The sequence below is a fragment of the Sorex fumeus genome, unplaced genomic scaffold (genome assembly GCF_029834395.1).
Source record: "Sorex fumeus unplaced genomic scaffold, SorFum_2.1 ptg000054l, whole genome shotgun sequence".
Classification (NCBI taxonomy): Eukaryota; Metazoa; Chordata; class Mammalia; order Eulipotyphla; family Soricidae; genus Sorex; species Sorex fumeus.
Window position 1 is genome coordinate 42,134,689 of NW_026606111.1, and position 12,943 is coordinate 42,147,631.

Sequence of the window (12,943 nt, forward strand, 5' to 3'; positions counted from 1 at the left end):
TTTTTGTCTAGAAGTCATTCAGGACAGTGTATATTTTGTCCAATGAATAAATGACATCCCAATAACCAAATAGAAACAAATAATATATGAAATAGTCAATGACATTTGTGATTATAAAAAAATACAAAGTAATATCTTCCCTATTAAATTTATATTAAAAATATGAGACAATATATATATAAACTATCAGTTTTATTTAGTTAGAGTTTTATTTTTTCTTTTCTCTTTGATTTTGGGTGCCACAGAAGGTGATGCTCTGGGCTTACTCCTGACTCTAAACTAAGGATCACTTCTCCAAGGTTTGGGAACCATATAAGATGTCAGGGTTAAACCCGTGTTAGCTGAATGCAAGGCACATACCTTTTCAGATGTGATATATCTCTAATCCCTAAAGTTTGTTTTTCTTTTGTAAATTTGTTGAAGTAATATTGGTTTGCAACTACATATAAATTTTAGGTATATAGATTACAGTTTGGGGGGGAACTGGAGCAATAGCACAGCAGTAGGGCGTTTGCCTTGCAAGTCGCTGGCCCAGCCGAGCCAGGTTTGATTCCTCTGCCCCTCTTGGAGAGCCCTGCAAGCTACAGAGAGTATTTTGCCCGCATGACAAAGCCTGGCAAGCTACCCGTGACACATATTTGTGACACATATTTGCTATGCAAACACAGTAACAACAAGTCTCACAATGGAGACATGACTGGGCTCACTGAGCAAATTGATGAACAACTGGAGGACAGGGCAGTACTCAGATTACAGTTTGACATGCTTTGCATTGATATTGGTATAATATGTACCAATAACCTAATTTTTGTTCATCCCACCCACTGAATTTGCCATTTTATTTATTTATTAGAAATCTGGGACAATTTTACTTAAATGGTCTGAAAAGCAGATAGCGCTCCCGAGGCTTGATGTTGAAGGGAAGACTACTGACAGAGTCCGGACCTCCTCCTCCTGCAGGCTGGCCTTGCTTGGCATGCTCTCCTTCTCAGCTTGGCCACCTTTGTTGATCTTCCTGGGGCGGCAGTGGGCTCGACCAATTCTTCCCTTCTCCGGGCACCGTGAGGCTGGAGCCGGGGCCAGGGGTCCCCTGTTGGGGCGAGCACCGAGCGTGGCAGGTGGGTAGGAAGCAAGGATGGGGCCAAGGAGAGCTTCCCGGGACGGAGCAGCAAGTGCTCCTGAGCTGCTGCAGGGAGGAGGCGAGATGGCCAGAGGAGGAGGAGGAGAATGAGGAGGATGAGGAGGACAAAGAAGAGGAGGAGTAGGAGGAGGAGGAGAAGGAGGAGAGGAGGATCTCTTCAATAGCCACGTCCACCTGCCCACATACCAAATTCCACAGGATGGATATGTCGTTCCCAACATTCTCCCTTCCGAAATCCAACATGCCATTTCCTTGGTAAAGAAGCGAACAGTACCCGGCCCAGACAAGGTCAGACCTAAACACCTGAAGAACCTGCCATCAGTACTCATCAATATACTGGCTCAGCTCTTCACATGCTACCTTTCTGAATGTAAGGTTCCATCCCAGTGGAAAACCAGCAGGACTGTTCTACTATACAAGAAGGGAGACATCCACAACATTGGCAACTATCACCCCATCTGCTTGTTGTCTGCCGTCTACAAGCTGTTCATTCAATGAAGGACAACCATGTGAGCAAACCGGGTTCAGCAAAGGATTCAGCATGATTGACCATATCCACACGATTAACCAAGCTCATTGAGATTTCTCAGGAGTTGCTGAGAAAGATGCTGCTCTGTCTAACGTTCATTGATTTAAAGAAGGCCTTTGATTCTGTTGAGACTGAAGTGGTCATTAAAGCCCTAGCCAAACAGGGCATTTAAACTCAATTCATCAGGATCCTCCATGAGCTGTATTACAGATTCAATACCAGAACTTCACTATTCTACAAGGAACTGATCATCCATGTCAAGAGAGGGGTTCGTCAAGATAATACCATTTCACCGAAACTCTTCAGTGCCACCTTCAAGAACATCATGTGATGACTGGAATGGGAAGAAATGGGAGTGAAGATAGATGGTCCGCAACTACACCACCTCTGCTTCACTGATGACATCACTCTAATAACACCACTCTAATAACACCAAACATTAGCCAAGTGGTACAAATGCTGGCCTACTTCAACCATGAGTGTGGAAAGGTCGGACTTCAGCTGAATCTCACGAAAACAATGTTTATGAGAAATGGTCTTGTTCCTGACATCTCATTCACTCTCAATGGAACAAACATCTCTGAATGCAAAAGTTTCGTGTGCCTAGGTCGAGAAGTCAACATGATGAATGACCTGGCACCCAAGCTGCGCAGGAGGAAGAGAGTGGCTTGGAACACCTCCAAGGGCATCAAAGAAATAACTAAGAGGACGAAGAACCTCCGGCTCTGGGTACATCTCTTTGATTCCACTGTTCTTCCTGCATTAACATATGCCTCAGAGATCTGGGCCCTACAAAAACAGGATGAGAACACATTTCGGGTCTCCCAAAGAGGAATTGAAAGAGGAATGCTTGGAGTATCATGCTTCACTCAAGTGAGAGAAAGAATCAGGAGTTCTGACCTCCATCAACGATGGAGAATCAGGGACTCTCTCTCATTTGCCAAGGCATCGAAAATCAGATGGGCTGGATACGTAATGTGATTTGGAGATGACCGCTGGATTAGAGCCTTTACTGACTGGCTTCCACAGGACATCAAAAGATAGTGTGTCCGCCCACCAGACCAGATGGTCAGACTTCTTCAAGACTCTGAATGATTGGTTTGAGGCTCTTGGTGTTCCTGGAACAAGCAGAAGCCACTGGGCTACACTAGCACGTGACAGGGATAAATGGAAAGGTTACTCGCGCCAGCTTGAGAAAATCAATGACTAATGGGATGTCAAGTGATCAATGATCATTTATTTATTTATTCATTTTGTGACAGTTGGCTGGGCTCAGGGGTTACTCCTGACACTGTCCTGAATAATCACTCTTTTTGGTGTTCAGCGGACCACATGAGATGTCTGGGCACAAAACTGGGTCAGCCAGGCAAAATAAGAATGCTTCCCACTATACTATCTCTCCAGGTCCTAAAATTTGCAACTTTAATCCCATTCATTCATCCATCTATTATATTATATATTAATTACAACAAAATATTCACTTATTGGGTATTTTTTCTATTTTTTTTCTCTTTTTGGTTTTGGGGACCACATTTGGCAATACAAAAGGCTTGTTTCTCTGCATTCAAGGATCACTCCTGGCAGGGTTGGGGGACCATATAGGATGCCAGGGATAACATCTAGGTCAGCAGCATACAAGGCAAATGCCCTCCCACTGTACTATGGCTCTCTCCCCATTTGTTTTTATTCTTAATTTGCATTTTCCAGGTTGTCTAAATGAGTCTATATTACTTTAATCTATTCTATTATATCATAAATTTTATTGTGGTTATTTTAATTATGGGTTGGAGTGATAGCACAGAGGTAGGGCATTTGCCTTGTGCACAGCTGGTCTGGCTCAGCCAGGTTTGATTCCTCCAACCCACTCTGAGAGCCCAGCAAGCTACTGAGAGTATCTTGCCGACATGGCAAAGCCTGGCAAGCTACCCATGATGTATTCAGTTTGCCAAACACAGTAACAACAAGTCTCATGATGGAGATGTTACTGGGCCTGCTCAAGCAAATCAATGAACAATGGGAGGACAGTGCTACAGTGCTACTTTAATTGTATGATACAGGTAGTTTTAATGTAATGTGAATTCACTATGAAAGTAATTGCTGCTGACCAATTAAATTTTACATAATAGTGACTAATTAAGGCAAGGGAATTACTATTATTTTATATTTTTGTTGGCTGGGGAATACTCAGAGTTTCTCTGGGGTTACTCCATTGTGCTCAAAGGTCTATTCAGTGCCAGGTTTGAGCCCAGGACTCCCAGAGGTGAAGCCCTTGAGACATTTTCCCAGCCTCAGGGAAATGATATTAATAATCATTATTAGGATTTTGATTTGTAAAAAAAGTCACCAGAGACTATTATTCATTTTTTTAAAGGCATTGATTGATGCATGCAGTTGTTTTTACCTATGAAGTATGCACAGGCTGATGGAGGAGGCTGATGCACTGAGTCATTCATTCATCTTGAAATACTATAGGGCTAGGACTCTAAATTGCTTTATTCAACTACATCTTAAGATTATAAGTTATTTTTAGGATATATAGAAATACATTCTGAAATATGACTCTTTTATTTTTGATTCTTAATTTATTTTAATAATACAAGTTTTAACGCATATAGATGTTTATATGCTTTATTGGTGCAATGTCACCACATCACACCCACCACAAAATGCTAATATCTCTATATTACAGTTCATAGGACCCTTTCTATCCACACCACTTCCCACTATGGGTCACTATTTTGTTTTCAGAAGCTAAGGGTACACTTTCATTAGACACTACCTATTTACTTGCTTTTTCTTCTTCACATATGGTATATAAGTGGTATCATGTGGTACTTGTCTTTCTTCTTTTGATTTATTTTACTTGCCAGGAGAGTTCCCTATTGCCAGTTTCAATAATTTTTTTTAACTCAAAAGTTCATCCTTTACTGTCGCTATGTAGATTTCATTGTGGACACATACCACAAAAATATGAATCTGTGTAGTCTGAAAGATTATTCTTATTAATATAATCACCTGTTACAACTTAACTTTATGACATAAGAAACTAGAATCCTCCAATCAAACTTCTCTGAAGAAAATTGTTCCATTCTCAGAATTTATCTGGTAAAGTGAACTCACTGTATTTGCCCACAAAGGTCCACTTTTAAAAGTGGACAACAGTAATATCTTGATTATCCAGAAGACCATAAATTATAGTTTTGAATTTCCTTGTCAGTAAATGTTATGTTTTACTGTAATGTTATAGTCGGTATAAAACTCCATGAATATAATCTGATCATATTTATGAATTAAATTACTTCAACTTATGTGAAATCAATTAAACACAGAATTAATTGAAAGAGAAACAATTTCTAGCATGTAAAAATTTATACCTTCAGACTAAAATACTCACTGCCAGACTAGTAACTAAAGGATTTAACCTATAATTCTATGAAAATTCTTAATTTTCTTAATAAAAATATTAAATAAAACAAATAAAGGAATACCATTGAAACAATAGAGACCTTGGTCTCAAGAATTAAAACCACTTAGAGAATGTAAATGGCTATAAAATTACCTACTTAATCTTCTGTAAATATATTAGAATTAAAATTTACTAATTCTGGAGCAATAGCACAGTGGGTAGGGCATTTGCCTTGCACATGGCTGACCCTGGTTCGATTCCTCTGTCCCTCTTGGAGAGCCTGCAAGCTACTGAGAGTATCCTGTCCGCATGGCAGAGCCTGGCAAGATCCCCATGACAAATTCGATATGCCAAAAACAGTAACAAGTCTCGCAACGGAAACATTACTGGTGCCTGCTAAAGCAAATCAATGAACATCGGGAGGACAGTGCTGCAGTGACAGTGCTACAGTGCTAATTCTTGTATACTTGAAAAATTACTCTATTAATAAATTTATATGCAATAATTTTGGAAATACATGTTTCTGAAATATAGTTATTCTTTTTTTATTCTAGTTAATGAGGATGTTATCTAAAAAAACTTAGGATAATACAAATTGTTAAATATCATATGTTATCAGTAGTGAAAAAGGAGACAACAGTATATAATTTGACTTCCATCTTCCATTGTAACAATATTAAGCTTTAGCATAATGGATCTCTTGAGACTCAGATAACTTGATGATTTGTCTTTGTATTGTTTATTACCTTGGATCTTTTATCTTTTCTTAAGAGTTTTCATAATGCTTTGATAAAATTTTAAGCATATAATTATCCAATATTTGTAAACATAACTGATATGAAATGAGGCATACAGAGGAAATATTTATCTGAATATATGAGTAATCAAAATAACAAATTTGCTTTTACTAAACTACTTGAAATGAAAACCAAACATCATTCTGCAGAGGTATAGAAAGCTGAACTATAAAATTAAATATTGTTTTCATACACCGGGAAATTTTGGTTCAAAACTATTTCTGTGGTTCATTTTTTTTTCCACCCCTGAAGCTTCATTTTTCCTTTCTTGAGAAATACTCTCCTAAAATGTAGAGGTCAGTTCAGAAAACACTTTTAGGTAATAATCTCTTTGCCAGCCTTTGATGAATTTATTTCAAACTTCAGCCAATCTCACTGTTTTAATTATGCAAGATTCACTAGTTTTAATAAACTCAATCTACAGCCCACTGCTTAAAGTCTTTAACAGCAGGATTCTAATAGAGTCAGGTCCAAAATGCAAATGGGGCCATCTGCATAACCACATACACTCCCTCAGCACCACTATTAAATTAATAGTACAGTCTGCAAAATAAAACAACAGAAATCATAATCTTATGGAAGCAGTTTAGTTTAAATTTAACCACTAGCAGATAGATACACATAGCCAATTATACCATGGCTATCTTAGTCAATCTGTACCCAAGAGCTCTGTCTAATTTCTCTTACCCAGGAATTAAAAACCAAAAAAGAGAATGCAAACAGTATGAAGACATTAATTTTCTATTAAAATATAAATAGGTTTTAGTGAGTAACAGTCAGTCTATTTATTCTATAAGGACTGACTGACCAAACTGGAAAAAGCTCAAATATTAGAATTAGAGATATAATTTCTAAAAATTAAATATATATTATATATATTTAATTTTTTTTCGGAAGAACAGTTTGGTCTATACTGTACTGTTGTAAGGTTTTATGGCTTTGTACTGAGGAATTACTCCTGGGAGTGCTTGGAGAACCCTTGTTTGCTGTGTAGAAGTCAAGTGCCTTCACTACTGTAATAACTCCAGCCCAATACTGTTTTAGGCATTATAATATAAATTAAAATATTGCTATAATTGAAAGTTAATTTAGAATTTCTATATTTGAAAGTCTCACTATTTGCAACCTGGTAATTACAGCAGGTACTTTACTCAATTTGGACACCACCACTCCATTTTATTTTAGAAAAATCTTTTCAATTTGTCAATTTTACGAATATAATTTTGAGATTTTTAAGAAAAAATTTTTGCCCTGGAGCAATTAAATTTGTGATAGAAGGCTTTACTGAAAGCTGATTCCTTTTAAAATATCTTCTTTTGAAAGTGTTTATTTCCTATAATTTTACTTTATTTAGATTTCTATAACTGCTCTACCCCAAAACCCAATGTTTGCAAGATTGGTAATACAATACTATTCATTACTGATATATCTCTAAAGCAAATTTGACATAAGAAAATTAAGTTCAATTGAAATGAGTATTAATTATCATCTTAATCGATCTGTCTACCACTCAAAGCTGAGGGGGGAAAAAAACCAGTAAGAACATGTTATTTGCAGTTTGACAATGCATTTTTTGCAATTTGACTGCATGCCGAATATTGAAGAGTCATTTATGTATAAAAACGTCAAGGTCAAAAACAATTGAGCTCAGAAATATTACAGTAGTTTATTAAAAGAATTTTTTGTTTTTGTTTTTGTTTTGGGGTCACACCGGCAATGCACAGGGGTTACTCCTGACTCATGTGCTCAGGAATTACTCCTGGCAGTGCTTGGGGGACCATATGGGATGCTGGGAATGAACCCGGGTCAGCTGCGGACAAGGCAAACACCTTACTCTCTGTGCTATTGCTCCAGCCCCTATTAAAAGAATTTTTAAGTTTACCAGTGAGCCAAAGGATGTGTTTGTGGAGTTATTCTTTTAAGTAAATGACAACTGTAAAATTATTATACATCTAGAAGTTCTAGCTGGAGCGATAGCACAGCGGGTAGGGCGTTCGCCTTACAAGCGGCCAACATGGCCGACCCTAGTTCGATTCCTCCGCCCCTCTCGGAGAGCCTGGCAAGCTACCGAGAGTATTCGATATGCCAGACACAGTAACAACAAAGTCTCCAATGGAGACGTTACTGGGCCCGCTCGAGCAAATCAATGATCAACGGGAGGGCCTTTACTTTACTTTACTTTACTAGAAGTTCTAAATGATTTCAATCATTAAATGTTTCTATATTTAAATTTAATTAACTAAGAAGTAAAGGTAATCATATAAATTCTATCAAAAATGTTAAAGAGCACTAAACAAGAACATTATCTTTTCTTATATATTAATATAAAAATAAAATTTTAAATAAGAATAAACACAAAATGAAATTTTACCTTTAGTCTGTATTTTCTTTTCATGTTTCTCCTGCTTATCAGCTTTCTCTTTGTGCATTTCTAGAAAGGGTAAAATATATCATTTGAAATATTTTAAACAAAATTTAAACCTTAAGTATCATCTCTACTTTGTCATTCTATTAGGAACTCTAAATTTTCATATCTAACTAGGTTAGATGTGTCACAGAGGAAACAGCCTTCTTAACATTTTCTAAATTAATCACTTATTCATTAGAGTAAGGAGAAAATTGGAGTTACTCAAAATTAGAGTCATTTGAGAAAGCATAAAAACATATCAATGGAGAGATGTTGTTACCATCTTCGGGCTAAAATTGATTCCAAACTATAATTATGTTTTATTTCAATTACTCTCAATACAGATTAAGATTCCTCAATAATAATGTCATTTTAATTTTTGAAGATTTAACTTTTACAAATTAAATTAAGAATTTATGAAATGAACTGTAACAGTCATTCAGTAGGAAATCATCCCAGAAATATTGACTCTAAGCTATGTTTATAATCAGAATGTGGCACTGCATTTAACTAATAATTACTGCACATAAATAGGATGTATTTCATAAAGTAAGTTAGATGCTTCATTTTTTCTAAATATCAGGTTTTAACAAAAATATTCAACTTGATGCCAGATTCAGTATACATATATATTGCTAAGGCTTAGAAAATGAAGTGGTTGATTTGGATATGACTAAATTTGAGATTAAAGTTTACAAATATGATTACTACCTCTGAAAAGCGACTTAATCTTAAATATCATGTTTTTCTTAGAAAAATGCTAACGAGGTTTACTTATTTATTTATCAAAACTTTATTCCACAGATGGTCTAAGATGATGATAATTACTATACACATTTTAAATTCTTCATTTGCAAATTTCAATTTGCATTTTGTAATTTTTCCAGAAGTCTAAAATAAAGACCAAACAGGAAAATCCTAAATAGCTTCAGAAAAGATAGTTACAGGCTTTCATTTACCTGTTAAGAAATAGATTTCCTTCCTTCATTTTCCCCATTTTGAGGACGTTCCTAAACTCAGTTCCAATTGAAGCTGAAAGATTTCCCAACATAAGGCAATTATATGACACCACAGTGGTGTCATCTGAATTCTGAGAAATCAACATGGTTTTAAAACAGGAGATAAGAACCTGTTATAGGCACAATCATTATGACCACCCTCCATTTCAATTCACTTAAGAAAACTCTTAACTGTTCTCTAGCTAATCTGACTACATATTATGGGTTTCTGCAATACTTTCCTCAAATTCAGTGAATTTTATAGAGAGAAATATTATGAAGGCTCCATTACCCAGGCATAACTGGCTAATCCATGGGTCATCAGTTAATGAACTGACTCTCCAGCATCCCATAGGATGTGTGGGGTTAGGGGCTGTGAGTTTCAATCTTCCAATCATATATTTGGTTCTCTTGATAACCAGCCCTATTTTCAAGCGTTTTCTCAAAAATCACTTCATGAGCATAACCAGAGACCCTTTATCAATTTTTGACATTTATAAGTGCCTGATTGTTTAGGTACCATTGAAGCAGGAACTGTAAATTAACACCAATATTTATGAGAAATATATTTCTTATGTCACACTGTTACAGTCTGAGACAGCATTCTAATCAGCCTCCTTGATTCTCCTTTTATGTTACTGTCTATTCCACTGTTTAGTCATGGACCAGTCATGATTAGGGACATTTCTTTAGGGATTAACAAATGTCTGCTAAAGGACAAGATAACTCCTCTCCAGCTGAAAATTTATATGCTTTGCTCTGCTTTAAAGATACAGAATAAACAATCTGATAGGGACAGAACGTGGTCTCCTGGGCACAGAGAAACCTTGCTCTGCTCAAAAAGATAGCAAACATTTAGGCAAATAGGTCAAACCTCTCTTCTCTCTCCAGCAAAAATACCAACCCACAGGACAGCTGATAGAAATGCCCCAAGTTCTCCTTTCTTCTGCAGATCAATAATACCAACACTCTTGCTCGAGCGATTTGCTCAAGCGGGCCCAGTAACGTCTCCATTGCAGACTTTGTTGTTACCAACACTCTTAGCCACAATAAAGTCAGTAACCCACAATGAAGCAGATATCCCCAGTTGCCCTCATCTTTAGCTGAAGGAGACTCCCCAAAGCTCTATCTACTGAAGGTCTGCCATGACAGTTGACCATAAAAGGGTGAAAATGAGTAGAAGCCTGATTTTAGGTAAAGGGATCCAGCTTTCCAGGGAAAGATCACATACAACTCAATTCTTGAAATAAATATTATACAATTACAGAATGAAATGAGAACTAGCACCCTAGGGCCATTCAGGGCAGTTTGGTCTCTAGCTGATCACTCTAATTTCTATAGAATGTTCCTTTGTACTCGTTCTTTTCCCCTAATTTGGTGTTTAGAGACAACCAGAGCAGAGTTAGTAAAATCCTTTTCTAGTCACTTCTGTGTGTTAGACTAGGGGCATAGTTTTTGGGGAAAAAAAATCAGAAATTCTCTCCTGCTAATTTCATTCTATTTCCTACCACTTCTTCCAAATAATTAAGGTTATGAAAGTGATAGGTGTTTATATAAATGTAAATAAAACCAATAAAGTAAAATAACGATGATTTATTATCATCTTAAAGAGATATTGTCTTATGCCTATTAAGAGTTAATTTGAATATAAAAACCAACAAATGTTTCTAAGTGAAAAAGAAAATCTTTAAACTGTTATTTAGAATAGTGGTTTTGTTTGTTTACATGTCTATGTGTGTACGCTTACATGTCTATTCTTGGATTTCTGTAGTCAATCACAATAATAAAAGAAAGATAGAGAGATTCTGGAATCCAATAGTAGAATTGGTTGAGCTGATAAATTAAACTAAAAGGTAATAGTGTTATGCTTCCTCAAATGGCAATAAAATGTCATGCTACTTATATTTTACTTCATGAAAAATGGAATAGACAGAACCCAAATTCTGCAATTCTGAGCCAAATCAAGGAAATATATCCATTTCTTTCTTGATTATACAGTTCATCCATCCTCAAACAAAGCAAGATACATACAGATTTTTCTAAGTGGGAGTCATAGATTAACCCACACTAAAATCTCTATATCTCAGTAAAAGATGATGAGATAGCATAGGCAATTTTTTGCAGTAACACCATCAACTAATTTTTCTAACTGATGATCACTTGAAGATTTTCTATAGAGGCAAATATAATCAAGCACAGCTGACTTTGTAAAGTCATACACGTATCTGTAATATTTTGCTCATGGGGAAACAAAAATCATTTCTGGTTATTCACATAGAAAGATAAATTTCTCTGTGCATGATTTATTGCAACAGCATGCTTTCTTTTTAGGTCAGAGGTCACCAATAATGTCACTCTTTTGGCTATCAGATATCCAAGTAATCCAATGAACCCTCTTCACTGAGTGCGTGTTCCATCTCAGGAAAGGCTGACTATACAAGCACCTGTCCAAATGAATAACATCATGCTAACAAATTTATACATCAGTAGAATATTTTCCTCAGAAGCTAATAATGCCTTATATTTTACTGGAAATTGCTTTTTCCAGATTAGTCATTTGTATATGAATAGAAAATTAAATTGAAAATATTTGTCATTAAAGGTAGAAATTTATTGTTCTATGATTTTTAACATGTACAAAATAAGAATAAAATTTTGTTATATTAACTCTTAAGGTATTTTTCAGTAATTTTCATAGATGAGTGAATGTCTTCACATTGTGTTAAGGATATTAATTGTGGGATAAGACCCCCAAAAGACTCAGATAGGCTTTTACTCAATTTGCTCTAACTTTTTTTCCAGTAAGTTTCACCCTGGTTTAGGAAACTCAAGATCCATCAATCTATGTGGGTCTTGGGAGAAACTGTTGCATTCAATTAGGAATACATATTATTTTAAATTAAGAACCATGAAATTCCTATGCATGATAATACAGTGAGTAGGGCATTAGTCTTGCTCTGTGCCAACTCTGTTTAGATTTGTGGCATCTCAAATGGTTTCCTGAGCCTAGTCAGGTGATCCTGAGTATAGACCCAGGATTAAGAAATAAACACTGCTGGGTGTGCCTGCCCTAAAAGCCCCCTTTCCTCCCAACCCCCCCCCCCCAATAAAAGCAAAGAAACAAAACAAAAACATTAAAGGTTCTAGAGGCTTAGAAAGAACTCATATCTGTTTAAATCAAGACCATGTTCTAAATAGAGGAATCAATCATTGCTTTCTCTTTTATGATCTAGAATAATATCTTATATTATGGGTACAAGACCTTTTTATCTGAGAAACTATATCTAAGGAGAAATATTAAGTCAACCCCTTTATGTTAAGTAAAATTTCCTCATTTTCTCTCCTTGTTACATCAAATTCCTCATCACAAGATCAATAACACATATATATCTTATTCTTACAATTTCCCATATATGGGATATTATATCTAATTTTCTTTTTCTCATTTGTGTAGTGTATTTTGATTACTGAACTAGTCAGAGAAGAACTCAAAGTGGTGACAAATTCCACGCAGCACCCTAAAAGTGTAATAGCACACTATTACATTTAAAAACATGTCACGTTTAAGAGTTCAGTTAAACTTGAACCAGTCCTAGATATAAGAAAAAAAAGAGAGAGAATTAAAGTGTTTTTTCTTTTTTTCAAATAAATGTATTTTACAGCTA

General features: G+C 35.9%; 1 protein-coding gene across 9 annotated transcripts in view; it reads right to left on the minus strand.

Moving 5' to 3' along the window:
- Positions 1 to 12,943, minus strand: part of TRDN (triadin) — a 426,217-nt gene that overhangs the window by 313,952 nt on the left and 99,322 nt on the right. For 8 of the 9 annotated variants that reach the window (XM_056125005.1, XM_056124999.1, XM_056125002.1 and 5 more), the window contains exon 5: positions 8,245 to 8,304. In XM_056125005.1, the coding sequence (XP_055980980.1) occupies positions 8,245 to 8,304 (60 nt within the window). Of the gene's footprint in view, positions 1 to 8,244; positions 8,307 to 12,943 lie in introns of all 9 variants that reach the window. The other variant, XM_056125007.1, reaches the window with a different exon arrangement.